Source organism: Microdochium trichocladiopsis (assembly GCF_020744255.1).
Source record: "Microdochium trichocladiopsis strain MPI-CAGE-CH-0230 chromosome Unknown B0I36scaffold_1, whole genome shotgun sequence".
NCBI lineage: Eukaryota > Fungi > Ascomycota > Sordariomycetes > Xylariales > Microdochiaceae > Microdochium > Microdochium trichocladiopsis.
The window spans coordinates 6,209,237-6,233,889 of record NW_025763544.1 but is presented as its reverse complement, the minus strand read 5'-3'; the positions used below and the strand labels follow the sequence as shown (position 1 = coordinate 6,233,889).

At 56.1% G+C, this 24,653-nt stretch overlaps 10 protein-coding genes across 10 annotated transcripts; 3 read left to right on the top strand and 7 right to left on the bottom strand.

The window, feature by feature from the left end:
- Nucleotides 1-26: 26 nt before the first annotated feature.
- On the bottom strand, nt 27-2,268 carry B0I36DRAFT_380327 (ankyrin repeat-containing domain protein). Its single transcript, XM_046160808.1, has 2 exons — nt 1,602-2,268; nt 27-1,469 (listed from the first exon to the last, which is right to left on the bottom strand). The coding sequence occupies exons 1-2, from the start codon at nt 2,036-2,038 to the stop codon at nt 80-82; spliced, it is 1,827 nt and encodes a 608-aa protein (XP_046019670.1). The 5' UTR covers nt 2,039-2,268; the 3' UTR covers nt 27-79.
- Nucleotides 2,269-3,593: 1,325 nt separating this feature from the next.
- B0I36DRAFT_282668 (ankyrin repeat-containing domain protein) lies at nt 3,594-4,794 on the bottom strand (the record flags this gene model as incomplete). Its single annotated transcript, XM_046151519.1, has 2 exons — nt 3,594-4,521; nt 4,642-4,794. 2 exons carry the CDS (start codon nt 4,792-4,794, stop codon nt 3,697-3,699), a joined length of 978 nt encoding a protein of 325 aa, XP_046019669.1. The 3' UTR covers nt 3,594-3,696.
- Nucleotides 4,795-5,890: 1,096 nt separating this feature from the next.
- Nucleotides 5,891-7,065, bottom strand: B0I36DRAFT_345191 (uncharacterized protein; the record flags this gene model as incomplete). Its single annotated transcript, XM_046156335.1, has 3 exons — nt 5,891-6,483; nt 6,504-6,590; nt 6,852-7,065. 3 exons carry the CDS (start codon nt 7,063-7,065, stop codon nt 5,891-5,893), a joined length of 894 nt encoding a protein of 297 aa, XP_046019668.1.
- A 1,734-nt stretch (nt 7,066-8,799) lies between these two features.
- B0I36DRAFT_261490 (oxidoreductase molybdopterin binding domain-containing protein) lies at nt 8,800-10,552 on the top strand (the record flags this gene model as incomplete). Its single annotated transcript, XM_046151143.1, has 2 exons — nt 8,800-8,999; nt 9,063-10,552. 2 exons carry the CDS (start codon nt 8,803-8,805, stop codon nt 10,540-10,542), a joined length of 1,677 nt encoding a protein of 558 aa, XP_046019667.1. The 3' UTR covers nt 10,543-10,552.
- A 241-nt stretch (nt 10,553-10,793) lies between these two features.
- B0I36DRAFT_358762 (glucan 1,3-beta-glucosidase) lies at nt 10,794-12,254 on the bottom strand (the record flags this gene model as incomplete). The annotated part of the gene is made up of 1 exon (XM_046158012.1): nt 10,794-12,254. One exon carries the CDS (start codon nt 12,252-12,254, stop codon nt 10,794-10,796), a length of 1,461 nt encoding a protein of 486 aa, XP_046019666.1.
- On the bottom strand, nt 12,229-14,440 carry B0I36DRAFT_392727 (uncharacterized protein; the record flags this gene model as incomplete). Its single annotated transcript, XM_046161443.1, has 3 exons — nt 12,229-12,678; nt 12,721-13,983; nt 14,020-14,440. 3 exons carry the CDS (start codon nt 14,438-14,440, stop codon nt 12,566-12,568), a joined length of 1,797 nt encoding a protein of 598 aa, XP_046019665.1. The 3' UTR covers nt 12,229-12,565.
- A 394-nt stretch (nt 14,441-14,834) lies between these two features.
- B0I36DRAFT_282658 (maltose permease) lies at nt 14,835-16,725 on the top strand. Its single transcript, XM_046151518.1, has 2 exons — nt 14,835-15,163; nt 15,247-16,725. Exons 1-2 carry the CDS (start codon nt 14,964-14,966, stop codon nt 16,628-16,630), a joined length of 1,584 nt encoding a protein of 527 aa, XP_046019664.1. The 5' UTR covers nt 14,835-14,963; the 3' UTR covers nt 16,631-16,725.
- A 337-nt stretch (nt 16,726-17,062) lies between these two features.
- On the bottom strand, nt 17,063-18,854 carry B0I36DRAFT_371751 (general substrate transporter; the record flags this gene model as incomplete). Its single annotated transcript, XM_046160041.1, has 4 exons — nt 17,063-17,203; nt 17,361-18,002; nt 18,068-18,300; nt 18,365-18,854. The coding sequence occupies 4 exons, from the start codon at nt 18,852-18,854 to the stop codon at nt 17,063-17,065; spliced, it is 1,506 nt and encodes a 501-aa protein (XP_046019663.1).
- Nucleotides 18,855-20,666: 1,812 nt separating this feature from the next.
- B0I36DRAFT_313107 (SGNH hydrolase-type esterase domain-containing protein) lies at nt 20,667-21,725 on the top strand. Its single transcript, XM_046152588.1, has one exon. It carries the CDS (start codon nt 20,751-20,753, stop codon nt 21,561-21,563), a length of 813 nt encoding a protein of 270 aa, XP_046019662.1. The 5' UTR covers nt 20,667-20,750; the 3' UTR covers nt 21,564-21,725.
- Nucleotides 21,726-22,954, bottom strand: B0I36DRAFT_313106 (uncharacterized protein). Its single transcript, XM_046152587.1, has one exon. It carries the CDS (start codon nt 22,840-22,842, stop codon nt 21,751-21,753), a length of 1,092 nt encoding a protein of 363 aa, XP_046019661.1. The 5' UTR covers nt 22,843-22,954; the 3' UTR covers nt 21,726-21,750.
- Between the last annotated feature and the right edge of the window lie 1,699 nt (nt 22,955-24,653).

Genomic DNA, 24,653 nt, shown 5'->3' with positions numbered 1-24,653 from the left:
CATGCCTTGAGGTCATTGCTGCCTCCCTCGGGAATTCTATTGGTCACGACTCGCTTCTTTCTATGTCTCATCCACCACGTTATTCTACTCTGCGTGCTCCGCGCGCAAGCAGTAACTTTGCCATAGCGTCCCGATCCGCTGGTATCAAGGGCATCTTCATCAGAGCCGCGATCATCGGCGAGCCATATATGTCCTTCGCATTTGGGTCCGCCCCGTGCTCCAGTAGCGCCGCGACGAGCGCCCTATCGCCACGCTTCAGGGCCGCAAGAAGCACGGGCGATCCCGACACGTCCCTGCCGTTGGCATCGGCGCCCATGAGCACCAGCCGGAGCGCTAACTTGCCACGGCCCTGATCCACACAGCGGTGCACAAGCGCCGTGCCGTCATCGTCGGTCGAGCTAGGCGACGCCCCGTACCGCAGAAGCAAGCTGACCACGTCTTCGACATCGTGCTTATTCTGGCGCTTGTCCAAGGCAACCATGACGAGCGGCCTCCCTGTAAGATCCTTGTGCGTCGCGGCGGCCCCATGCCGGAGCAGCAGCTCGAGCCACGGCTTTGCAGGTGTGTCGCCCAGCACGCAAAGCGAAAAGTACGACTGGCCATACGAGTCCTTCTGACCCGCGAGACTGGCGCCGCCGGCTGCCTCATCCGCCAGCAGCAGCTCCGTCATGGGCATGTTAAGCCTCTCGACGGCGCGATACAGTGGCGGCTTGCTGTGGTTGGTGCTGTTACCAAAACTCAGCCCGATGCTGTCGCACACGCACGGGTCGGCCCGGGCCTCGCTGCCCAAAAGAAACCGCACGGCGGCGGGTTGGTCCGCGAGCACGGCACAGATGAGTGCCGTCCGGCCCTGCTCGTTGCGCCCGTTCACGTTGATACCGCCCTGTGCCACCAGGCTGCGCATTTGCGCCACCTCGCCACGACTCGCGGCCTCGCAGAGCGCGACGACGAGGGGCTCCGGCTTGGGGCGCAGCACGTTGGCCACGGACCGTAACGGCTCTGCGAGGCTGCTGAGCAGGCTCCTGTTTCTGTGCGGCGGAGGCGGCGGCGTGGACGGCACACATTTGTTTCCCTTACTTGCAATCCCCTCGGCGCTGTGATATGCCGGAGCCGGTGAGGCGTAGGCCGGAACGTCCGATTCTGCCCTGCCTCTCTTATCATCCCCGTCTTCAACCATCGATTCTGTCGAATCTGGCAAGGCCTCAAACGGCGGCGGCTGGCCCCGTGCATCCGAGGGCGCCTGGACCTCGTACCGTGGAGGCGTAGTTTCGGTGACGTCGTTGTCAGTGTCGAGTAAAGACAATGATGGAGCTGTCAGGCGGAAGGTCAGAGGCTGTGTAGCATTACCGAGGCCGCCGTCAAGAAGGATGCCGCCAGAGATGGTCACGTCTGCGCAGGCTCTAGACACTCTCGCCAACAGGGTGTCGACATCTCTAGCAACAAGGGTCGGGTTCGCCTGTTGTTGTGAGCTGTAATAGTCACTAAGATGTAAGCAAATGTGGTTCACAAGTCATGTGGTGAGGCAGAGTAGGCTCGACCTGAACCCGTGAACAGGCTTCGCAGTTCACAGCCAGAGCCTATATGTAAGGGCAATACCATACCCCGTCATCATTGCCGCCATAAGGTCAAAGAAGCTCGCCGCCGCACTCGCAAAGTGATCGTACGTGAGTGCCGCTGCAAGGCTAATCTGTTGCAGTGATGTGTCGTAATCACAGCGCATGAGTTGCTTGACAAGTGTGGCAACAGCGGCATCACAGCTGGGGAGAGCTGTGGCCAGGGCGTCACAAGCATTATGCGATGACGCGGACGGCGTTGATGAAGCATTTCTGTTGAGTGTACCACGAAGATCTGTCGCGGCGGTGGCGAGCTGGCGCAGTCTGGCAGCGAGGGCTTGCAGGGCCTGCAGCTCCGTGGGCAACGCCGTCGTATTAGCGTTGGGGCGGGAGAGGACGTTGCTGTCGATCTCAGTAGCGCCGGTTGTCCCTTGGCGGGTAATGCTCATACAGGCAATGCCGAGGACGGAGTGTGAGGATATCATTGTTTTGTGTGGCAGGTTTCTAGAGCTGAGCAGAGTTCTGACGGTATGATAGCTGGCAAATGAAGCTCGTGACTTATGCTGCAGTCGCTTGTATGTCTTTGTGTTTCGTGGTTCGGCCGATGGAGGAGACGCTTTAACATTGAGTTTCGTGATATTTCGTAAAACCTCGCGTCTCAGAAGTTGTTCCTTCTCCACGGCATATATAGGGTTCCTCAATACATGGCAGCCTAGAGCAGGGAATAAAGGTGTTGGCAATCAAAGCATGCATGAGGGGCAGCCAAAAATCACGGCGGCGCCGGACGGAGCCGTGCGCGCTGCCCTGGCCTGTTTCGCAGAGTCGCATGGGATTCCCGTGCCAGGGGTCCTGCGAGATCATCTTGTTGCCTGAGGCCAAGACTGCTGTTCAGCTGGCTGAGATTCCTTGCTTGATGCTGCACTTGCAGGCCATCCGGAAGTGCACCGCCTCCTTGTTCAAGAAAGTCCGGCGATGTCTCTGCCTTGCTCCTTGCGGAACACTGTTATCGGCCTCTTCTATTAATCCCTGCACATCGAATCATGTGAACCTCTGGCCCCCCCTGTCAACCAACACAAGGTTACGAGTGCGGGCCCCTGGTTAATCTTGCAATTTGCACCAATCATGGAACGCCCCGCGCTGCCCCGGGCGAAAAGCGCTAGATACTTGCAATTACCCTTTCGAGACGACCCCACACCTGTGCGGATGGGCCGATTGGGAGTCGTCTCGTTTGCTACTGCCTTTATTACCACGCCCATGTCTTACAGAGTGGTCGCGCAGGAAAAGAGCTCCATAGTTGGCGCTTATGTAAAGATCTCTAGCATGTGATGTGGTGTAGGCAGAAAGCGAGCATTTGTGCACAAGTTGAGTTTAGAGTTGTTTAATGTGCAATGGAGGAAACATCGGGCATAGCCACACCTATGCCGGTGATATTGTTGTGTTCTGATAACTCGGCTTCAGTGGTAGGTAGTGGCGGGAGGTCCATGTCAACGTTCTTGGTCCTTCTACGGCTTTCTTTCTCTTAACCAGCCACTACAGACTTGCCATCTCCAGCTGGATTCCTCTTGTCTACGAGGCCAGAAGTACCACCTATAACCGTGAATTTGTTCACATTGGCTCGATCCGGGTCTAGCTTATCGCCAATATGATCTGCCCACTCGCTTTTTTGGCCACGGAGATCTATACTCAGCGCTAGCCCAACCAGTCTCAACGCGCTGGCCGAGCTGAGCGACGTGCTCTCCTTGCTCAGCCCGTACCGAAGTCCATGACGGAACGGCCATCTTGTGATATGCTCCAGTAATTGTTCAAGGTAAACTACCCGAACTTCCCTTCGCTGTACTCGGTCAAAATCCCTACACCCTGACGCCAGGTATACATTTGAGAGCCGTGATGGACTCCTCTGCATAGAACGACCGAGAAGGAGGAGCTGAAAGTTGATCACTGGCTGGGCATGCGCTTTTTTGACGATGCTAATGCGATCCTGTCGAAGATCAGGTGTGATACTGCTTAAAAGCTTTGACGGTGGTTCGGAAAAGAACATTGTGTAGAAGCGGTCTCGACATGAAGAGCGGTTAGAAGCGCTTAATAAGTTCGTGGAGTGTTGACACAACTCTGGAACCTTGGCTCCGGAGTTGGTACATAAATTCTACCTCTGTATAATCGCTCGTAGTTTCCGTGTCGACAACCCAACCAGATTTAGCTCAGCCTTGAGATTTATCGCCCCAAATATAGCACGGACCAGAGAGTTTCTTCCCTTCGCCCCTCTCGCCCTCAACAAGTCTGCTATATCATAGTCCTTGTTCAAGAAAGCGAGCCACAAAGCTGTGCGGCCACCCGAGTCTGATGCTTGTATGTCCGCCCCACGGTCAAGGAGGAGTTTGACGACTTCCGTGTGGCCATTGGCGACAGCAAGTAGAAGGGGTGTTATTCTCGAAGGACCACAAGCCTCAATCTTGGCACCACGGTTTACCAAGAGCTCAACAGTCTTGTAATGGCCTCTTAATGCAGCAACATGGAGAGCTGTGGGCAAATTTTCGCGTTGAGCCTCACCCTCCGCACCGTGATCAAGCAGCAGCTCCACGACCTCTTCTCTGCCGGAGTCGGCTGCATAAGTAAGAGCGGTAGGGCCTTTAACACGGCGATTGACCTGCGCGCCGTGCTGTAGTAATGCCAGGGCTACATCACGATTAGCGGCATACATGAGTGCAGTGCGACCGTCCGAATCAGAGGCTTCGATGGTTGCACCTTTATCAAGCAGCAGCTTCACGAGATCTAATTGCCCACGACGGGTGGCCTCGATCAATAATGGCTCCTGGTTCTTGCGGCTCAACTGCATCAAGGCACCGCGCGCAAGCAGCCGTTCCACTAGTTCCAGGTGACCCTGCATCGTGGCCCGCTGGAGGGGAGTATGGCCGGCAGCGTCTGGATCGTCAATCTCGTCTCCACGATCCAATAGTTGCAGCATGGTGCTCTTATCTCCGTGAAAGGCAGCCCTGGTCAATGGGGTCCAGCTCGTCATGCCATGCTTGGCCAGGTGGCTCGCCTCTATCCCAGCTACGGCACCACGCTTGAGCAACAGGTCCATGGCTACATCATGGCCATGACGAGCTGCCTGATACAGGGGCATATCGTGTTCCCTGTCTCCAGCATTTGGATCCGCACCAGCATCGAGCAGCAGCTCCAAGATCTGGCAATTCCCAGTCGCGGCGGCATACGCCAAAGGTGTCTTTCCCCAGCGTTGCATGTCGAGAACACGACCACCTTCCAAGAAACGTTGCATGATGGATTGGCGTGTCAAGCCGAGGCTCAAAAATTCTCTGACGAAGTCTACATGGCCGCACGAGCAAGCGAGTGATAAAATCATTCCCAAGTCGTATTTGTGCCAAAGTTTGGCTGGAGTTTCTGGACTCTCGATAATCGGTCGAATCAATAGTGAAAGACTGAGCGAGGCAGCGATTGTCAGAGGACCGGTGATTGTTCTGAGTTTGTCAGCGATTGCCAGAGGACCGGCGCTTGTTTTAAGCTTGTTGGGGCGGCACATGCGGAACCATGTAGATTCATCCTGGAGGAGTCGTAGGGCGGGGAGGACCAGCTCAGGGCTGGCCGTTCTCCCTGCTTCTCGGGAATGATAGGGCCAGGCATCCGCCGCATACGCCAGAAAGGGAAACTCTGCCAGTTTTTCAAATGATGGATACTGCTTCAGAAGCACATCCAATTTTGCTATATCTTCCAGCACCATGAATCGAATGCAGAGCTCTGCCATAACACTGTGCGCTTCCTGTAGGTCGATGAATATTTGCCGTTGCGAGCGTGGTGGTAGCAACAGTGGCGGTTTGACGAGATACTCTCTGGCCGTTTGATGCAGCAGAAGGATCTGATCGTTATAAATTACGATGAAAAGACCACAAATACTCCGCAGCTCGTCTCCGAGCTGACTCGTGATTGCGAGTTCCGCCTCGACTTCGCGGTAAGTTCGATGCACCCCAGCCTGGAAGGCGAGTGCTGCCGCCATCTCCCGTAAGTGCAGCGGCCTATTGGCAGTGACGATGAGTTGCAGTATCCTACGAGCCTGTTTCTGATCTGGACTTCTTTGGAGAATCTTGTCGTATGCTGCCTCAACATTTGGTGGTAGGCTGTCAATGGCATCGGACAGAGCGCTCTGATGCAGCATGCTGGTCCCCTCCAAACTAGTGAAGATTAAATGTACCCAGAGATAGGTTCGGTTCCGGTGTTTTGCTACTGCACGCTGTATTGCGTGTTCTTGATCCGGCAACAAACCCCGTCGGATTGCGAGATGTCGGATCCGCTGCTCGATTACGAGAGAAACTTCCTTGGAGATCTCATCGGCTTCCTGGTCGCTTGAACCATGAAGATGCATGCTGGGCTGGTTGGCTCTCAACTCTTCGAATCCTCCTCGAATGGAAGGGATATGGCCGGCTGGTCAGGAGGAACTTGAGTCGGCAGGGTTTGTTTTCTGCAATGTATAGTCCTGTTATGGTGGAGACCAGCTCGGCTTCTCCAACACATTCGTCCAATCCGTCGAGAACGCAGACAATTTGCTCTGTGGATTGATTTGATGCGGTGAGAAGGATGTGCCATAGTCTTCTGAAAGATTTGAGAAGAGCATCCCCGTCCAGGCGGAACTCATCCAGGAACTCGTCTGTGAGCAGAGTCGGGTTCCGTATGAAGAGCTGGTGGAGAATGCAGGAGACTGCACCCGCCAGCGATTTTTGATCGTCAAAGCCGTCCTTGAAGAAGAAGTAGCAGACGATGCTATTGCTGCTGCCAGGAATGACCTCGTCGACCAGGTACCTTGCGAGGACAGATTTGCCACAGCCTGGATCGGCGGATACCCAGAGCACCGCAGATTCTTGTGCTTGCCAGGAGGCAAAGATCTCATGATTGTGAACCACTTGCACGTGCCTACTGCGCGCTGATGGTTGTGATTCTTACGTTCTTCGTACTGACAAGTACGCAGTTGCCTCAAGAAGTCGATGCGCAAATTCTCCCGTGCCACTTCTGCGACCTCGGTATAGTGGTCTGAATAATGGTATGTATTTCCAATCTGAATTTTTGCCTGGTCATGGGCGGAGATCGATCCGGCCGAGTTCGACCCGAGGGGGGCGTGGTCGTTCATCGTCCAACTGAGTTTCGTGGCAATTGAGAGGAGATAACGATTCGCACCAGCTGACGGGAGGGTAGGCATATATCGCCCTGGTGGCGCAGCTGCCTAGTCGCTGCAGATGAAGCGGGGTCTCACTCTGCTGGGATATGATCCAGTCAGCACCCGACATTGCATACCTCGGTACTGGTTGTGATTGGCCCCCGAGAAAGTAGTGACAGTATCCTCGCGGAGCCTGTAAGGCTCCGATACAAAGGCGTCCCACGTTATCCTGGCGTTCGTCGAAGCACCTCGATAATCCCTGTTCATGCGGAAGTGGCAAGTGACTGTGACGATTGCAAGTACTTCGAGAACGCTACCATTTCGCGCAATGAACAAAGTATTTCCAAACATCACTGATCGTATTGGCTTATATCCCTGTACTTCCTCTGTTGTTTTGGTACCGGAGCCTTATGGGCTCCGCGAGGATAACGCCCCGTGCCGTTGTTTGATCGTGGCGGGCCTCTCCATTCACTCCCAGATGCATTCACTCCCAGATGCATTCATTACCAGATAGGGCTGCATAGCTGCGCATCTGATTATGTGTTGTCCATCGCACTTTAATGTCCATAATATCGTCCCTCCTTAGGTACTTTGCCTTTGTCCACCCGCAAGCCTCAGTCTCTGGCCGCTGACGTCACCGTGTGCGCAGCTGGTCCCGAAGATCTATGTTCTGCGACCTGAAGACTGATGCAATGTCGGGCCCCCAAGCCCCGTTACTGGTCCTCAAATTGAGTGACAAGGTCTTTGTAACATCCGTGTTGAGTTCCCAAGTGATCACTCTGGTCTTCCACCCGACAAGCAAGACATGGCCCTTCTCCAGCCAAGTCGTGACTGTAGGTCTTTGATGCTCAGGTGGCACGTCTTTAGTAGGATCGTCGTAAGCGGATAAAGATGCAGAAGTATGACTGGAAGGGAGGCGTGGGGGCGTAAAATAGAGTTAATTTTGGGAAGCTTGAAGGGTGGGTCGCGGGCGCGTGGCCCGCGGTCTGGCTCTCTGATCATGTGTGGCGAAGTGCCGTCCTTGTTCCGTTGATTGTATCTTTGTTGGCTCGAAGGTTGTGCTTGATTGTTTGAATCTATCAGGTAGAGTAGCGACTAGTATTTGTTGTCGTACAAGTTGATCGGGAAGAGTACGCCTTGCTGGGGACAAGATTTGTAAAGGTTCATGTAGACAGTGTCGCCTGCTGCTTTACCCAACTGGCTTGAGCCCCATCGACTTTACGAGGCCATGATCGAGAGGCATGCAAGTGTCGATAGGCGGCTAGTTTCGCGAGATTAGGCTCCCGCTGCTGGTTTTCCCGCCGCCAGAGTGGCCAGTACTATTACGTAGAAGCCCTCTGGCGTGTGGTAGCAGCGGCGAGGCGGTATGTGAACAGTGCCATGTCCGAACCAGGCTGGCTCACGGCGAGCGCCACAAAGCTCCCTTGTAGCGGTGCGCAAGAGCAGGTGTATTCGATACGTATAGCTCGAGGCGTTCCCAATTGTCACACAACTACTATAGCTCAAGGAATACTGTCAACGACAATATTGTCACTGTGATTCTGCGGTGTACATCAGAGGTTGATGTGTGCTGCCATCGACTGCTGAAGTGGGTCTTGCCTCCCCTGTACCTAAGGGTGCAATACTTGAATATTGCGGCGTCTCGTTATGCTTCAGCCGGAGTCAAGCGTCGAGATCCATGAAAAATGTCATGCCTAGCGGCTCCGATTTTGTGCGGGATTTGACAAGTGCGCCGGGCTTCCTCGGTGTTCTCTGGTCGTTGGCCAGGCTCCATTTTCCATGAGCGCATAGACCCGTCATGAACGCCAACCCCAGTCTGATTACGACGCTGCGAGGGTGATTTCATTGATAGGGTGGAGCGCCTTAGTGCTTGATTGGTCTTGGCACGAAAGACGACGTCAATGATTGTCGATGCTGACAAGGACCTACCCAGGTCCTTCGTGCCTACATTTCTATATCCTACCCACCATTTGCTGGCCCTCCTACTACATTCTTTCTTAGCTTAGCACAATTCAACGCCTCTAACAGGAGGGTCAACAATTGTCGGCCAACATGGGGCCTATCACCAAATTGAGTGAGCGTGTAAAGATGGAGAACCGTCCCGATGAGTGGAAGATTGAGCAGGGTTTGACTGGGGCGTCCTTGCCTGTTCTCGACATGACCGGGCCGGAGACGAGGGCTATTCCGCCTGCCGAAGTGCAAAAAGAATTCAAGGATGAGGACGCGATCAAGGCGGTAGGAGACCCCAACGAGCTTTTTCAAATGGAGCGCACGGGTTGGAAAGGGTAAGTCTGTCCTCGCCACTGTCCGGATCGCATCAACCATCGTACTGACAGAACGACACGCAGCTTCGTCGAGTGGGAAGAGTACCCTGAGAAAAAGGCCGCGGCGCATAAAATATTGACGTCTCAGAGCTTTCCCGGCGCACCTGAGTATCAGATGACGGAGATCCCAGCGACGAACCCACTGCTTGATGGAGAGCGGTGGAAATTGTGGCATTCCGCCATTGGGGGCGAACTCACGGTGGTGCCCAACGACTCGTGGAAGATTGTACTCGAGGAGAAGCATGCAGATATGCTACACATCCTCCAATTTCCCTACAACGGGGAACCGCCCAAGCGACTGGTCACGAGCAAGCCCGTCACGCCAAACCCGTTGCACTTTGTGCGCAACCACGGCGGCATCCCCATCATCGACAAACAGAACTACAGCTTCCTTCTTGATGGACTTGTCTCCCACCCACAGTCCTTTACGCTCGACGAGCTAATGGACGAGACCCGGTTCCCACGTATGAAGAAGCACGTCACTATGCAGTGCTCCGGCACGCGACGGATTGAGCAGATCACCAGGTATCCCGGTAAAGGCGACGAGCTGCCCCAAGCACCGTGGGCTGAAGGTGCCATCGGTACCGCCGAGTATGAGGGCGTGAGCCTAAAAAAGATCATCAAGGCATGCGGCGGACTCATTGACGACGGCAAGCACCTCGAGTTTTTCGGGGCAGACACGTACTTCAAGGATAACGAGTGCATGAACTATCGCGTGAGCGTCCCTTGGTCGAAGGTCAAGGCCAACGAGGTAATGCTAGCGTGGAACATGAACGGCGAGCCCCTGCCGAAGATTCACGGGTACCCGCTACGCGTCGTCGTGTTTGGCTACATTGGTGCTCGCAGTGTCAAGTGGCTATATCGCATCAAGGCTATCAATGCACCGACGCGAGCACCAGTGCAGAGCAAGGAGTACCTCTACTTTCCCCAACAGGTCGGCAAATACAACATGCGCCTGACTGACGGCATCCAGATCCAGGAAATGCCGGTTAGTTCAGCGATCATGTCCCCATGGACCAAACAGGTTGTGATTCACGAGGGCTCCATTCGCTGCAAAGGCTGGGCGTATTCTGGAGGTGGACGCTGGCCCGAACGGGTTGAGCTATCTGCCGACGGAGGCTTTAGCTGGTATACGGTCCCACCAGAGAACCTGTCCAAGAAGCGCAAGTGGACCTGGCGTACATGGGAATTCGATTTGCCCTGCGACGTCGAAGGATGGATCGATGTCCTGGTCCGGTGCTGGGATAACGCGCTTAATACGCAACCACCGGATGTCCGCACGGCTTGGAACTGGGGACTCCATGTGACCAGCTCCTGCCATACCATTAATTTGTACAGCGTCAACAAGAAACATCCGGCCACCCGCGCCCGCCTGGAAGACATGGAGAGGAACCAGGTGCCGCTGGCACCCATCACAGTTCCGCTGAGCATTCCCTCTCAGTCGTGGGACGACTATGAGAAATTTTGGAGGAAGCACGATCCGCGCGATGCCGACGAAGATTGAGCTGGAGACTGGGTTTGCTGGGTCATGACTGCCCTATCCTTACATCATTGACTCTCTGCAATCTACATGGCCACAGGATGTGATGCATTGGTCAGCACAGCATGCTGCAAGGGCGAACCTGCTCAATGCACATGAGCGGACTCAGGCTGGCATACAAGCATGAGGATGGGGGGCTGTCGAGATTGGTTATCCGAGGAGTACTTCTCTATGTCGCTAGATAATGACGAAGACTGTACACACGACCTTGGCAACTACCTCGAACAGGATGACCTTTGCGCATCCAACGTGAGGATACTGTTGAGCTCGTCTCTGGTTTTGCAGTTCTTGAGTGCGAAGCTGGCAGCAAGGGCCTCGAGCTCCTCCTCGGTCTTGCCGCGGAAGAGCTCGGCCATCTCCCAGCCCATGTACTCACTCATGAGCATTTCCCGCACCACACGCTCGACCTGGCGGTCGAATGTCCAAGTCTTGGGGTACTTTTTCTTGTGCAGGTGTTCGGGGATCGACTCCTTGAGCTTGGCGATAAAGGGGCCATACACCTCGTTGTCGATGCCGCTCTTGTCACAGATTCCCCAAAAGTCGAGCCCCAGGCGCTGCTTCTTCTCGATGAACGGCTGTATCAGGGACATGTATGGGCTCTCGGGGTCGGTGTACACCATGCCCTGGTACCCGACATCCTTGTAGAGCCAAATGCTCCATGAGACGTCGCCGAACTCGCGGTAAACCTCCAGCTGTTCCTTGAGCAGCGCGAATCTCTTGGTGTTTGTCTGGGCCGCGTGAGGATCTGTCCGCGGGTCCTGGTACACGGGACCCCATTCGCCGTTCCAGATCGGGACGCCAGCAGCCTGCATGAACTCAACCTTGCGCTTGAAGCTCGAGCGCAGCTTGGCCTTCTGCTGGTCTGTGCCCTCGTACTGCTCAGGAAGTGGGAACCCCATGCCGCTGTAGTCGTGACAGCTGTAGACAGTGTTGGGTAGCGGCTTGTCGACTGGGAAGTGCGAGAAGTCCATGGCATAGGTGTTGCCGTCGAGGAATAGCATATGGTCTGGGTCGACAGCGCGGATTGCCCTCTCGGCTCGCTCGTACCAGCTGATAAGACGAGTGTGCTTCGGGTCGGCGGGTTCGTTGAGGGGATTGTAGCCTGCGATGACAGGGTTCCCTACATAATGGGCTGCAAGGGCCTCCCAAAGCTGAATGACGCGATCCTGGAAATCTCGGAACTCCCAGAACAGGGCGCGGTGGATACCGGAATCGCTGTGCCAGTCCTGATTCTGACCGCCAGGGGCCGTGTGAAGGTCCAGCACGACGTAGATGTTGTACTGAGCACAGATGTTGACGATGCGGTCTAGCAGCTCGAACCCGGACTGCTTAATCACGCTCGGATTATCATCGTCCATGAAATGTCGGTGGTTGAATGGCACCCGCAGGCAGTTGAAGCCGAGTGACGCGAACAACGCCGCGTCGTCCTCTGTGAAAAAGTGGTGGAGCAGGCGGGCGAAGAAGAAGTCGGCCTTGTCCTTGCCAAGCACCTCCTCCAGGGCAGCCCTGTGCTCGTGCTCGTGGCCAGAGTAGCCTGTAATGAAGTTTTCCATGTTCAGCATCCCGCCCAGCCCTGCGCCCTTGAGCACAACTTGCTCGCCAGCAGAGTTGACAATGTTGACACCGCTGACACGAAGCATCGTGCAGGGGGGGTTGAGTCGTGTGGCGTCACCCATGGTCGCTGTGTGTGTGCAAGATGAAGATTTGACTGCGGAAAGGATGTTGCAACATGGAACATGACCGACAAACCAGTCAGGCACCAATGCTTCGGCCATAGATATACGCAGCTCGCGGTTCGGGCCATGTACGTACCCAGCTTCAAGCCCGCAATTACCCCAATTTCTTAAGTGCGACATTCCGCGACAGCCAGAATATGCCGGCATGCATGGGAGTGGGGAACCAGCTGGGCCTCCACGTTGACGGGAAGGATCCGGATCGAACAAGTTCGGCCAACCAGGGGTAAAGCCCAACCTTCCGGCAACCGATCTCAAGGCCCCCGAAGCCGGTAGTTATGGCTCTTGGCCTCAGCGAGGCCTCGGCATAGAGTTACTCTGACCTCGCTGTACCGATCAGTCTCAGGGCTCCAGAACGCAAGCAGGTCTACCACTTCACCAAGCTCCACCAGCCAACCAGGGGGTAGACGCAGGGCTTGCGAGAGCCCGCCCCCTCCTCTCGCTCCTTGGGTTCTTGACATAGCCAAGAGCGTCAACGCCGTTCGGGAGCACGATCGCAGCAGTGGGTCCGTTCCGTGGTGACGGTGATGATAGCCTGCTTTGTTGACAAGCAACCTTGCCATGTGGTTCTCCAGACCACGCTGGGCCTGCTCGCTAAATGCATTCAATGCGCCAGTCTGAAGACCAAGGCCCTCTTCGTCCAGGAAGACCGCCAAGAAAGGCCAGTATAGTGTCTCGTAGAGGTTGATCAAGTGGCCCCTGAGCACGAATCGGCACACGTCATCCTGCTCCGGGGGCGCTTCGAGAGATAGACACGGAGGTAACGATGCCTGCCATTCATTGGCCTGGGCCTCGTATGAAGACAGAGCTGCTGCCATGGACTCGAGAAACATGTGCCGCGACGCATGCGTCTCCATCATGGCCACCATCTCCGCACTCACGCGAGCAGTCAGCCTGCGCAGGGAGATCTCCGCAAGGTAGAAGTACCAGGAGATCTGCTCCCTGGTTTGGTCTGCTTCCATCAGAGGCATCCTCACCGCATCTGCGCGAGGTGCTGGTGGCGTTGGGAAGAATGATGGATAGAGTCTTGTGTCATGGTCGCTGACGAGAAAGTCCGGACGGCGCACATCGCCCCGCACCTCGCGCTCCGACTTCCAGGCGGACCAGTAGATGGCCTGGTGAGGAGTTTCATCCAGCTGGTCGGGTCGCCCAGGCGCGTTGGTCAGGAACTTGAACTCTTGGCAGCCAACAAGAGCCTGGACGAAATACCGCCACGCCTTGGTAGACTGGAAATTGCACATCATGAAGACGCCTGCAAGGAAGAAGCATTGCGGGGCAATGATGTCTTCGGCGACAAACAACAAGCCCATGCGCTTCTGTGCAGCTTGGAAGTACGCCTGGGCATGGGCATAAGCCGCCGTGCCTGGCATCGTGTCGGGACTGGGGCCGAACGGGGTGGCTAGGGACCCGAGAGCGCAGATGAGCAAGGCAAGGCACGACTCGGGGCTCCAGTCAAACCCCAACCCTTCCACGGCCTTGCCGAGAACCATTCTGCGCGTTGACACCTCATCGAGTATGGGATTCTTGACATGGACATAATTGAAGAAGTTGTCCAGCAGAGCTTTGACAAGGCGCGGGTCCTCTGGCACCGCCACAAGACCAGGCGGAGACGAAACGTGATGTTGCGGCGTGCCATGCTGCAATTCGAGAGTCCCCGTGTCGTCGACACTGTCTTCAAACAGGCCTGTGACATGCAAGCCTCGAAGACAGCTCCACGAGAGCATCTCCTCGGAACTAGGCGGCAGGACCATACTCACGTCGACTCGAGTGCCACCGACTTGGGCTTCGGGTGGATCGACATGAGAGGTTGTTGGCCGGGCTCTCTTCTTGGCCGGCGGTCCTTGCTCGTCTGTGGCTGGCAGCGAGGACCGCATCAGCTGCTCAAGGCTGTCGAGGCGTTCCAGGATCTTGAGACTGGCAGGGTCGAAGCTGGAGAGGTCCTCGGCCGACTGGATGCAGACGGCACCGACCTTGAGGCAGAAGGAACACGACGGCTTGAGGTTGTCGCATTTCGTGCGCCGGGCACGGCAAACCTGGCACGCCTTGACGGCTCGCTTTCGTTGATAGGATGCAGTCCCTCGCGGTGCGGGCCGCGACCGGCGAGCTGGGTCGCCAGTAGCCGGGTTCATCTCAGCCATCAGCAAGCCACGCGACGCTCTAGGATGCGCAAATTCGCGGGGTGTGGGGAATGGTCCGGGTCTGGTGTTGGAGGTGGTCTGGGGATGTTGGGGTCGAGGCGCGGAATGTCGCTCTTATATCCTGACCAGCTGCGGGTTCGAGCTTTTCAGCCGAGACTCGTGTGCCTTGAAGCGAGTCGCTCACCTCTTGATCCGAGACGTGGCCCGCCACGGGGAACTCCCATCCGTGGCCCGTGCTTGGGCTCGCCGGACCTGCCTTGGCCAGACCTGGCCTGGCTTGATTATTTCTCGGGCGGGGCCGGCGACGCCGCGCCGCGGAGTGTCGCCTTTAAGCCCTCTCCACGTTTCCCCAGATCTTGTTTCTCCAGCGCAACATATCCCTTCCGAATATGGATATAAACTCACACGCGTTCCCCAGATTCCTCCATGATGCCCTCGATATCGCCATTGGCTTCTCTCCGAGGACAACGTACGCCGCCGACTTTGCGCCAGGGCTCGCAACTTGTTCGAAATCATGACCGCCGCCACTGCTGACGACAAAACTTCCGGCGAGCCCATGGCGGCCGAGGTTACTCACCACCACTGCGTCGACAAGGACACGCCTGTCGAGAACGCCATCGGACAAGAACACGAGCTCACCCTGGGCCAGGTATTTAGGCACCACAAAGCAGTTGCCTGGTGGTGTTTCTACTGGGCCATGTGTGCTGTCGGTTGGTAAGTTGAGGCCTGAGCCCTTGGAACACTCACACCATGGCCGGCTGCTCAGGGCTGCGGCTGACTATATGAGTCTCACACAGGGGTTTCGATGCGCAGATCAACGGCGCCATGATAGCCGTGGCAGCTTTCAGGCGCGACTTTGGCTACGTACTCGACGGCGAAGCGATCCTCCCGGCGGATTGGCAGACGGCATTCAACATGATCAGCACCGTAGGCCAGTTCTTTGGTGGATTTCTCTGCAGCTGGCTTGCCGACCGCATTGGCCGCAAGAACTCGCTTGGCCTCGGCATCCTCCTCTGCACTGGCGGCGCCATAGGAGAGATCCTCTCCCACACCCGCCCGGCGTTCCTCGGCTCGAAGCTGGTTTTGGGTGTCGGCCTCGGCTTCTACCTGACCCTTGCGCCCTTGGCTTGCAGTGAGATTGCGCCGGTTGCCCTTCGCGGCTATGCCACAGCTGGTATCAACCTAGGTATTGCCATTGGTCAGCTCCTGTCAAACGCCGTCGTCAAGGCTTTTGGCGAACGTGACGATCGCTGGGCGTACGCCGGCCCCTTCGCCACTCAGCTGTTCTTCGTTGCCTTCCTTGTCGCATTCCTGCCCTTCGCCCCCGAGACGCCGTGGTACCTCGCACGCAAGGGAAAGAGAGAGCAAGCACTGAAGGAGATCCGCAAGTTATTTGGCAGCGAATACGATGCTGAGAAGAGACTGCTGGCTCTTATGGCCACAATCGACGAGGAAGCATCAAGCCAGAGCAAGGAGCTGGGCTTCATCGACTGCTTCCGGGGCACCAACAGGCTGCGGACGGGAATCTCCACCGGCGTCTTCTTGTGCCAGCACCTTGTGGGTATCGTCTTTGTGCTGGGCTACTCGACCTACTTCTTCCAGCTTGCCGGCTTCCAGCGTTCCAAATCGTTCGACCTCGGTGTCGGCGTGACTGCCTGCGGTGTCTTCGGCAATATCGTCAGCTGGTTCGTGGTGGAGCGGTACGGCCGCCGGCTGGTCTTCATCTCTGGTATGGGCACCTTGACTTTTATCCTGCTGCTCATCGGTATCATGGACGTGGTGCCCACAAGCGCAGCCAGCTGGGTGCAAGCTTCTGTCACGGTCATTTATGCCTTCGTCTACTTTCTCACCATCGGGGCCATGGCCTTTGCTGTCCTTGGCGAGACCTCGAGCACCGTGCTGCGTGCCAAGACCATCTCCCTGGCCACGGCCACTCAGGCAATCTGTGGCCTGGTCATGAATGCCGCCATTCCGTACATGGTCAACCCAGACCAGGCCAACCTGCGTGGCAAAGTGGGCTTCATCTTTGGCGGATTGGCGTTCATCGCTACTGTTGGCAGTTGGATCTATGTTCCTGAGCTCAAGGGAAAGACTTTTGGTGAGATTGATCGTCTCTTTGCCGCTAAGGTGCCTCCACGGAAGATGGGCAATTATGGCGGGCGTGAAGAGACTTCCCATTGAGACCGCGCTTGTTCTGGCGATGCTCCTGCATCTCCACATAGTTTTCAAGCGATGATGTACAGATACTGAGTGATACTAATGTTGACTACTTGAACACAACGCTTTGCGTAATTGCTCTCTTGGCACGTCTAGAGCATGCTGTGGTGACCCAGCCACATTCTGAATTTGCAATGATTGGAATACCCCAGCCTTGGATCGTGAACTCAAGCCCCATCACTATCCTGGTTATCGCAAACGCAACGCCAATGCACTTCTGCACGCAATGCATGAATCATCGTGGGTTCACTGTCGTTGTGACCAGTGCCCGCCCATAGAATCATATGGTAAAAATGGATTGAGAAAAGAACATGTAATAAAATTCCCGACATTGAATCTATAAGGATGTAATAATCCCTGCATACTATTTTGCATGCGCATGACCAGCAAACGGACTCAAGCAATGCCAATACTCCCTAGATGCATTGATAAAAGGAAAAAATGGAAACCACAAGCCAACGCCGATGAATGCGTAGGTCCCAACAACAAAATCCACGCAGGCGCTAGGGTATCCTTACCGACAAAAGAGTTGGGCGGCTCTGGGGTAAACAAGCTACACTCTTCCCCTTGCCCCCGTCCCAGACCCTGAAAGACAAGCGGTATGCGCAGAATCAGGTTGATAATCCTAGACGGCGCTGGCCGAGTTCTTGCGCTCGCTCTCGCTGTCGCCGATGAAGCTCGAGCTCGCACTCACGACGTCGACGATGGCGTTTTTGAACTCGCGCGTGGGAGTGCGGCGCTTGAAGAGGATGTCGAGCTCCTCGAGGCTCTTGCCCTTCATCTCGGGGATCACGATGTAGGCCAAGACCGCCATCATGATAGCGAGACCGCCGTAGATGAAGCCGATCTTGCCGCCGATGCTGGTCATGAGAGCAGGGGTGGAGGCGGAGATCGCTAGTGCGATCAGAGTCGAGATGGAGACGGAGAAGAGGTTGGTCTTCTCAATGACCCTGATCGAGGTCGCCTCGGAGAGAATAATGTACGAGAGCGGGGCCCACGAGAGAGCAAAACAGATGCCCCAGAGAATGAAGCCAACCACTGAGAGATACTTGACCGGCCAGCTTGGGTTGGCAACGCAGGCGACGGCACCGACCATGAAGAGGAAGACAGCCTGTCCCGCACCACCAGTAATGAGCAGCGGCCGACGTCCCATGCTGTCAACAACAAACGCGGCAAAGAGAGACACCACAAGTGCAATGGCATGGCCGATAGTGCCGAGCTCGTAGGCGTTGGTGAATCCCATTCTCGTGTAGAAGATGATGCCGTACTGCGAGATGAAGGCCTGTCCAGTAATCTGCTGGCCAGCCATGCCGATGGTCGAGATGAAGGTCCGGCGCTGCGGAATTTCATTCGTTAGCACGACATGTAAATGATCAAAAATGTATGAAAGACGTGACTTACCAGGTTGGTGCCCTGGAATACCTCCTTCCACGGCCCCTTGACCTGGTTGAGGTCTCCCTTAGTAAGCTGGACCAACTCCTCACGGATGTTCTCCTCGTTGCCAAAGCGGCCGCGAAGCTTCTTCAGAGCAATGGTGGCTTGCTCCTCGCGGCCCTGGGAAAGCAACCAGCGTGGCGATTCGACCAGCCAGAAATAACCAAAGGCCATGAGCGTCGGCATCAGGAATTGCATGCCTTGGTCCGCGTGTTAGCATCCTCTCTTTTCAGCTGAGCTCCACTGCATGAAGAAATGGCTTACCGATCGGGATCATCCACGAGGCCTGACTGCGGAGCTTGGAGGTCGACACATTAACCGCAGAGGCGACGATCTGGCCCAAAGCGATCTGGAGGTGCATCTGAGCAACAAGAAACCCACGAAGCTGGGCAGGGGCGGTCTCGGCAATGTACATGGGGAGGACCGAGGCGCAAATTCCCGTCATGCCATAGCAGATGACGCGACCAATGGTGAACTGGATCGCCGTAGTCGCCGAGATCTGGAGCGCAACACCAATCCACGAAGAGACGATGATGACGGCGAACACGGGCTTGCGACCCGCCCAGCGGGCGATAGGTGCAGCGATCCAGATACCAACCAGCTTTCCGAGCCAAGGGGTGGAGTTCATGATGGCCAATGTGCCCTGGGTGAGCATGCACACGCCTTGGCCGTTGCACACACCAAACTTGCGGTTGAAGAAAGGCATGGCCGAGACACCGCCGAAGACGAGCATGTCGTAGCCAAAGTTGAACATGGCCAAACTGCAGATGACGGTGCCAAGGGCAACCGGCCATGTGAAGAGCTTGAGGCGCTGCGCCAGCGTGATCGAGTTCGGGCTCGACTCGCCCTTCTTGAAGAGACCCATGGTGAAGCTGGGGTTGTTTTGTTTTTGCTGTTTGTTGATCGTGGGGAGCCCTGACTGGAGATGGCTGCAACCGTGCTCTGGTAGCCTGATGAGATCTTGCCGGTCACGACTAGGCCTTTGGGTTTTAAGCTTGTTGTGATGGTTTCAAGTCCTGGGCTGAGGGAAAAGGCCGTCGCCTCGAGCTATAAAGACAATTGCAGATTGGACGCCGAGACCACAGGCCCATCATGCACAGTCATCCGGGGTGGTGGCCGTTGTCTGGGCACGCTAGAAATAGTCTAATTGAACATTGGCATCATGAGAACCTGATACGACAGGGATGGAGATGCTAGGAACGCAACCCACGGCCCCGCCGTGCAGGAGCAGTAGTGCTTGCGTGCTCGATGTGCATAGTGAGCGTGTGAGTAAGTGAGGATTGGCTGCTCTAGGCCTGATGGAGAGAGCCTCTGGTCTGGGGCGCTGTTCCTGGCGACATGATCATCTCTCATTGGCCGCCAGCCCTTTCCAACCTGCTAGTGCTGTGAGTGGTCGATCGGACAGGCTCAGCCTATTCGCTGGGGCCGTCTATTCAGAGACTGGGTACAGTAATGGCCGACTGTGGAGTGCGTAGCGTGCCCTAGCTTTGCTGACTCTGCTGGCCCCCGCCGGGCTTTCCGGAGTATTGTGCAAGTGGCCGCACGTGGGATCCAGGGGCTGATCGCTGCTGCTTGTGGGCTGCACATGGAACACTTCACATGGATGCCGGAGTTATGCAGCATCGCCCTATTCTCCGCCAGTTGCATTAAGCCTCCCTGCAAGGACATTCATCACCGCTACATCCTGCTGCTCTTTTCCCTGCTTGACAACAACGATCCAAGAATCCTCAGCTACCTCTGCTCAGGCTTGTGACGGAGCATGCCCTCGCAAGCTTGTTGCCACAACAGAGCAGATGTCGGGGCTCCCTAGACTGTCGCATCGAGGTCGGTGCAACTCGCGCCGTCGTAGACACCGCCAGCAGTGTCAAAAGAAGGCCATCGCGATGTTTCACGAGGGCCCTCAAGCATCAAGGAGCTCCAGCCTCGGCCTGCACAATGGGGCTGATTCGCGCGCTTGCGTAGGTGTGGTGGTGGGAGGGGTTCCCCGCAGGACCACGCCAGGTAACTGTAGACCTCCATGGCCTCGCCATGGCGATATGTCGCCGCTCTTGGGGTGGGAAACGAGAGGCCCCGAAAAGTCCAAATTGGCCAGAGTAGGGTGCGTAGTGTATCGATAGTAGCACGAAGTTCTCGGTCGCGTTCGAGAATCACTCTGCAATTTCTAGCATTGAGCTCGGTGGACACGAACACTCATCTACAGTCCTTCAACAGCTCCCCAAGACCGCCAGTAAAAAGAGCGCTGGGACAGCGTGGCACGCGGGATATAGCCCTGTACTCCGTGCTGCTGCCATGGCTTGGCAGAGCTGTATCTTTGACGCCTCACTGGCGGAAATGTTCCAAGCAGACTCGGCAATGCTTGTCAGGGTACATCGCCGGGCCACTGTGGATCCTCGGCATGGCATCTCCGTACCTATTCGAGTCTAAGAGCATCGAGGGTATCACTGGTTGTCAATGCAACCCGCAAGCTCGGCGGAGGACCTTCCATTTCCAGTCGCTGTGTTTCGCGAGAGTTCATCGTAGTATAAGAAGTCCGTGAGCCACAAATCCTGCAGCTGGGTTGAGGAAACACGCGCCAGCCCACTTTGACCTGAGCACTTGAGCAACTGAGCAGCAACGATCCATCACAAAACACCAAGCCTTGACAGCCAAAATGAAGTTCCTGCCAGCTGTCTCAGCACTACTTTGGAGCGCCACCCAGGTCTCGGCCGCTCCCGCTCCAGCACCTGTCGAGGTCGCACCTCGCGCCGGCCCGACTGTATACCTGTGTGGTGACAGCACCATGGCGCTTCGGGGTGCAAACGATGGCTCCACTGACGGCTGGGGCCCCTACCTCAGCAAGTATCTCAATGTTCCCGTCGTCAACTCGGCTATCGGCGGGCGCTCGGCGCGCTCCTACTGGAACGAAGGTCGTTTCCAGGCCGTGGCGAACTCTGTCAAAGCTGGCGACATTGTTGTCATTGAGTTTGGGCACAACGACGGTGGATCTCCCAACAAGAACGACAATGGCCGATCCGACTGCCCCGGCCAGGGCACTGAGACGTGCATCTCTGACAAGACTGGAGAGGTCGTCTACACATTCGTCTTCTACGTCGTCCAAGCGTCGAAGTTGATGCTGGCCAAGGGTGCTACCGTCATCCTCAGCTCGCAGACTCCAAACAACCAGTGGGAAGGGGGCGTGTACGGAGATGGCGCTCCCCGTTTCGTCGGCTACCAGCAAGTTGCCACCAAGGCTCTGGCGAGCTCCAGCGTCACTTTCGTCGACCACTTCCAGGCCGTCAGCAAGATGTACCGCAAGCTCGGAAACTCTGCCGTCAACGCCTTCTACCCCAAGGACCACACCCACACCAGCCCCAACGGAGCGGACTACAGTGCCAAGGCATTTGTCCAGGCTATTTACCAGAAGATGAATGGCTCAACTTCCCTTGCGCCGTACGTCAAGACCCCTGTCAGCATTGTGTATTGATGGCTGGATCACGGGTGGAGACACGGAGTCGACATGTGGTCTTCACAACACGAGGGATCTCGGTGTAGATAGCCTCAGATGCACAAAGTACACTAAATGGCTGTCGCTTACCCGCTTGTGTGTAAGCCAGTCTGCAATATAAGCTCATCCCTTTCATCGCAAAGTGTTTGTTACGCCTTGAATGAAATTAGTCCGTAACCAGCTCCCCTCCTACAGTCGGATTATGGTTCCACTCGAACCAGCCCACTCCTCTCTCCCCAGTCTGTAGCTCGACTTCGGCCCACGCTCGGTCGAAAAGGGCCACTCGCGTATCCGGGCTCGGTAGCTTGAGAGCCGTGTGGCTCTTTGGTGTAACTTTAACGAGGATGTCTTCATCTGAGCCATGCAACTTGACCATCATGGTCATGGATGTCACAAGACCAGCGACGTCCTTGGTCTCGGCGCAGGACAATTTCTCAATCTCGCAGGCGCTGCCGCCACGCTGGGAGTAGCCCATGCCGATGCGCGGCACCTCGGGAAGCCGTAAATCGGTCGCGTGGAAGTGTTGGCCGTTGTCGAGGTGGAACGAGGCCCACACCCAGTCCATCGACCACCAGTCACGCACACCAAACGAGTGGTCTCTTTGGCCAGGCACGTCATGGAGGGTAATGATGCTGCCATCGTCCAGTGTAACCGTCCCCGACACCTTGCACGGGATCTCGTATCTGGTAGTGATTCTGTAGCGGTAAGGGACACCATCCGTGGCAAAGGACAGGTCAAGTCCCAGTGTCGTAGCTTCCTCGCTCGCGTCAAAGAATGCTTGATTGTTGTGATAGTGACCTCTCCCCTTCAAAGTCAGCCTGAACTGCTCCAGTGGTTTCATGACTTGATGTGTGGCGTCGACGTTATCTGTGTGGAGGTGTAGATTGTCCTGGGGTTGTGGGGCAAGAAACTCGGAAATCACAATTGTCGGCTTCCCATCTCTTGTCAGTGTCGCGTGGTACCAGTTGCCATCCCGGTTTGGAACAAGACCCATGCGCACCCAGCCAGCAACTCCCTGCTCTTGATCCACAAAGTCAAAGTACCAACTCTCGTTCCAGTCCTTTTCAATACCCGGCGTGTGTTGTCTCTCGTCCTCTGTGGTTGGCTGCAGTGGTGTCATATCCTCGGCGTCTGCTTCCTGGAGCAGGGCCATGGCGTCCAGGTCAAAAACCAGCTCGCAGTGGCGTGCGAGCATGGTCATGAACATCCGATCACCACGATCTGTCCGACCGGCTTGGATGCTGCTGACAATCGCCATAATGACGCCGAAGAAGGCGTTGACTCGCAGCTCTCTGAGACAGTCGTCGACTGTCAGCACCGTCTCTCCCGCAACGTCCTCAAGTCCCCTGCAGTAGGTCTCCAAGAGTTCAGGCTGCCACTCGCGCCGGTCCTCCGTCTTGATGGAGCAGCCGAGGAAATATGTCACGTCCCCGAGAACGGGCCCGGCTGTGACGCATTGCCAGTCAACCACCATAAGACGGCGAGCACCGGACATGAACAACATATTATCGAACCGGTAGTCGCCGTGGGTAATGGCCATGGTGCAATAGCCGGGCTCCTTGAGCGACGTGATTAGGCCGCCAAACCCGGCCACAAGTTTCTCACAGACCTCAAAGTGTCGCGGATCCATCTGAGTCTTGTATACACTGCTGAAGCTCGTGAAGAGCTGGCGGAAGAGTGCCGGCGAAATCGGAGGTTCGCGTACCAGCCATTCCTTGTTGGACGAGTCCATGATCAGTGCTGCGTGGAGCCTGCCCAGCTCGTATAATGCTACATCCGCCTGTTCTCGCGAGGCTGCCGTGATGTCGTCACCAGGCTCTGCATCTGGTCCGGCATCCTCCAGCAAGAGGGTGAAGGCGCCTGTAGACTGGTCGATGGTGCCGTAGTAGCATTTCGCCACCGTGTTGACCATATCCTTCAGATGCGGGGCGACTTCCTTGTAGAAGCGGACTTCGTGCTCGTATATGCCCAGGGACAGACCGCTGGCACGTGACCTCGGATCCTGCGATGCAATCTTGAGGATCACAGATTTCGGTAAATGGTTGAGGGCACCGTCAGACAGATGAGTAGTGTCATGTTGTAGCTCGATGCGATGGCACTCGCCAACAAGACCAGTGCCAATTCGCGTGGTGCTGAAGGAAACAACGCCGGGAACGCCTAAAGCTTTCCTGAGGAACTCGACCGTCACCTGTTTCGCCGATTCGATTATCGTGTCCATGATGTATGTCCGCTGTGGCGGAGGTAACAAGTGGACATGTGTCAACAGAACCAAAGAGCACTTCTTCACCACCGCCGTGGCTGGTCCACGAGTTCTCTAGAGGTATGTGAGGGGCACTGAAAGTGCCTCGGCCTGCCGCTTAGTGTTGGGGTCATTGGGTCGCCCGTGCATTCTTGCCGAAGCTCGCAGATCGATTTCTGGGGTTGAAAGTGCGGGGAAGCGGAGGCTTGCGCATTTCATCTGGGGAAATTTTCTTTACAGCTGATAGGCCTTACAGACATTTACCCAATGCTCTCATCCTCTGAATGCTGCTCGTGAAGTCTGAATTATCGTCCACTGGCTGGCCGCATTGTGCAGCGAGGCTATCGAGGTTTTCGTATCGTTGAAGTTCCGGGTGCTTGCTTCTCTTCTATAGCACTCGATTCATGACAGCTCGCCCGAGATCTTTGACGGCGACATGCAGCACGCCGTCATCCCAATGACTTGGCCGTAACTGGCTACTGGCATCTAGCATGATCTGCAGTGTGGTGGCAAGGGTTGTAGTGAGCTGCCAGCGTGTCAGAAAGTACGAGGAACATGTTGCAGGTGATGAATGCGCAGTACGACCTCGAGGCGCGCAGAGAATCGCTGTGTCACGGCCCATGGCATCGTGTTCGCGGTTGAATGCCTGCTGGGACTTCTCATAGGTCCGTTTTGTGGCATCTTCACACAGGGCAAGGCGCTTGTGGCACCCTGCATAGACCGGCCGCCGCCTGAGAAACACGGCGATTTGCATGCGCGGGATACCCGGAGGCGGCCCGGACCTTCAGCCACAGCGGGACAGGGCGTCTGGTGGAGCGGATACTGGTCGG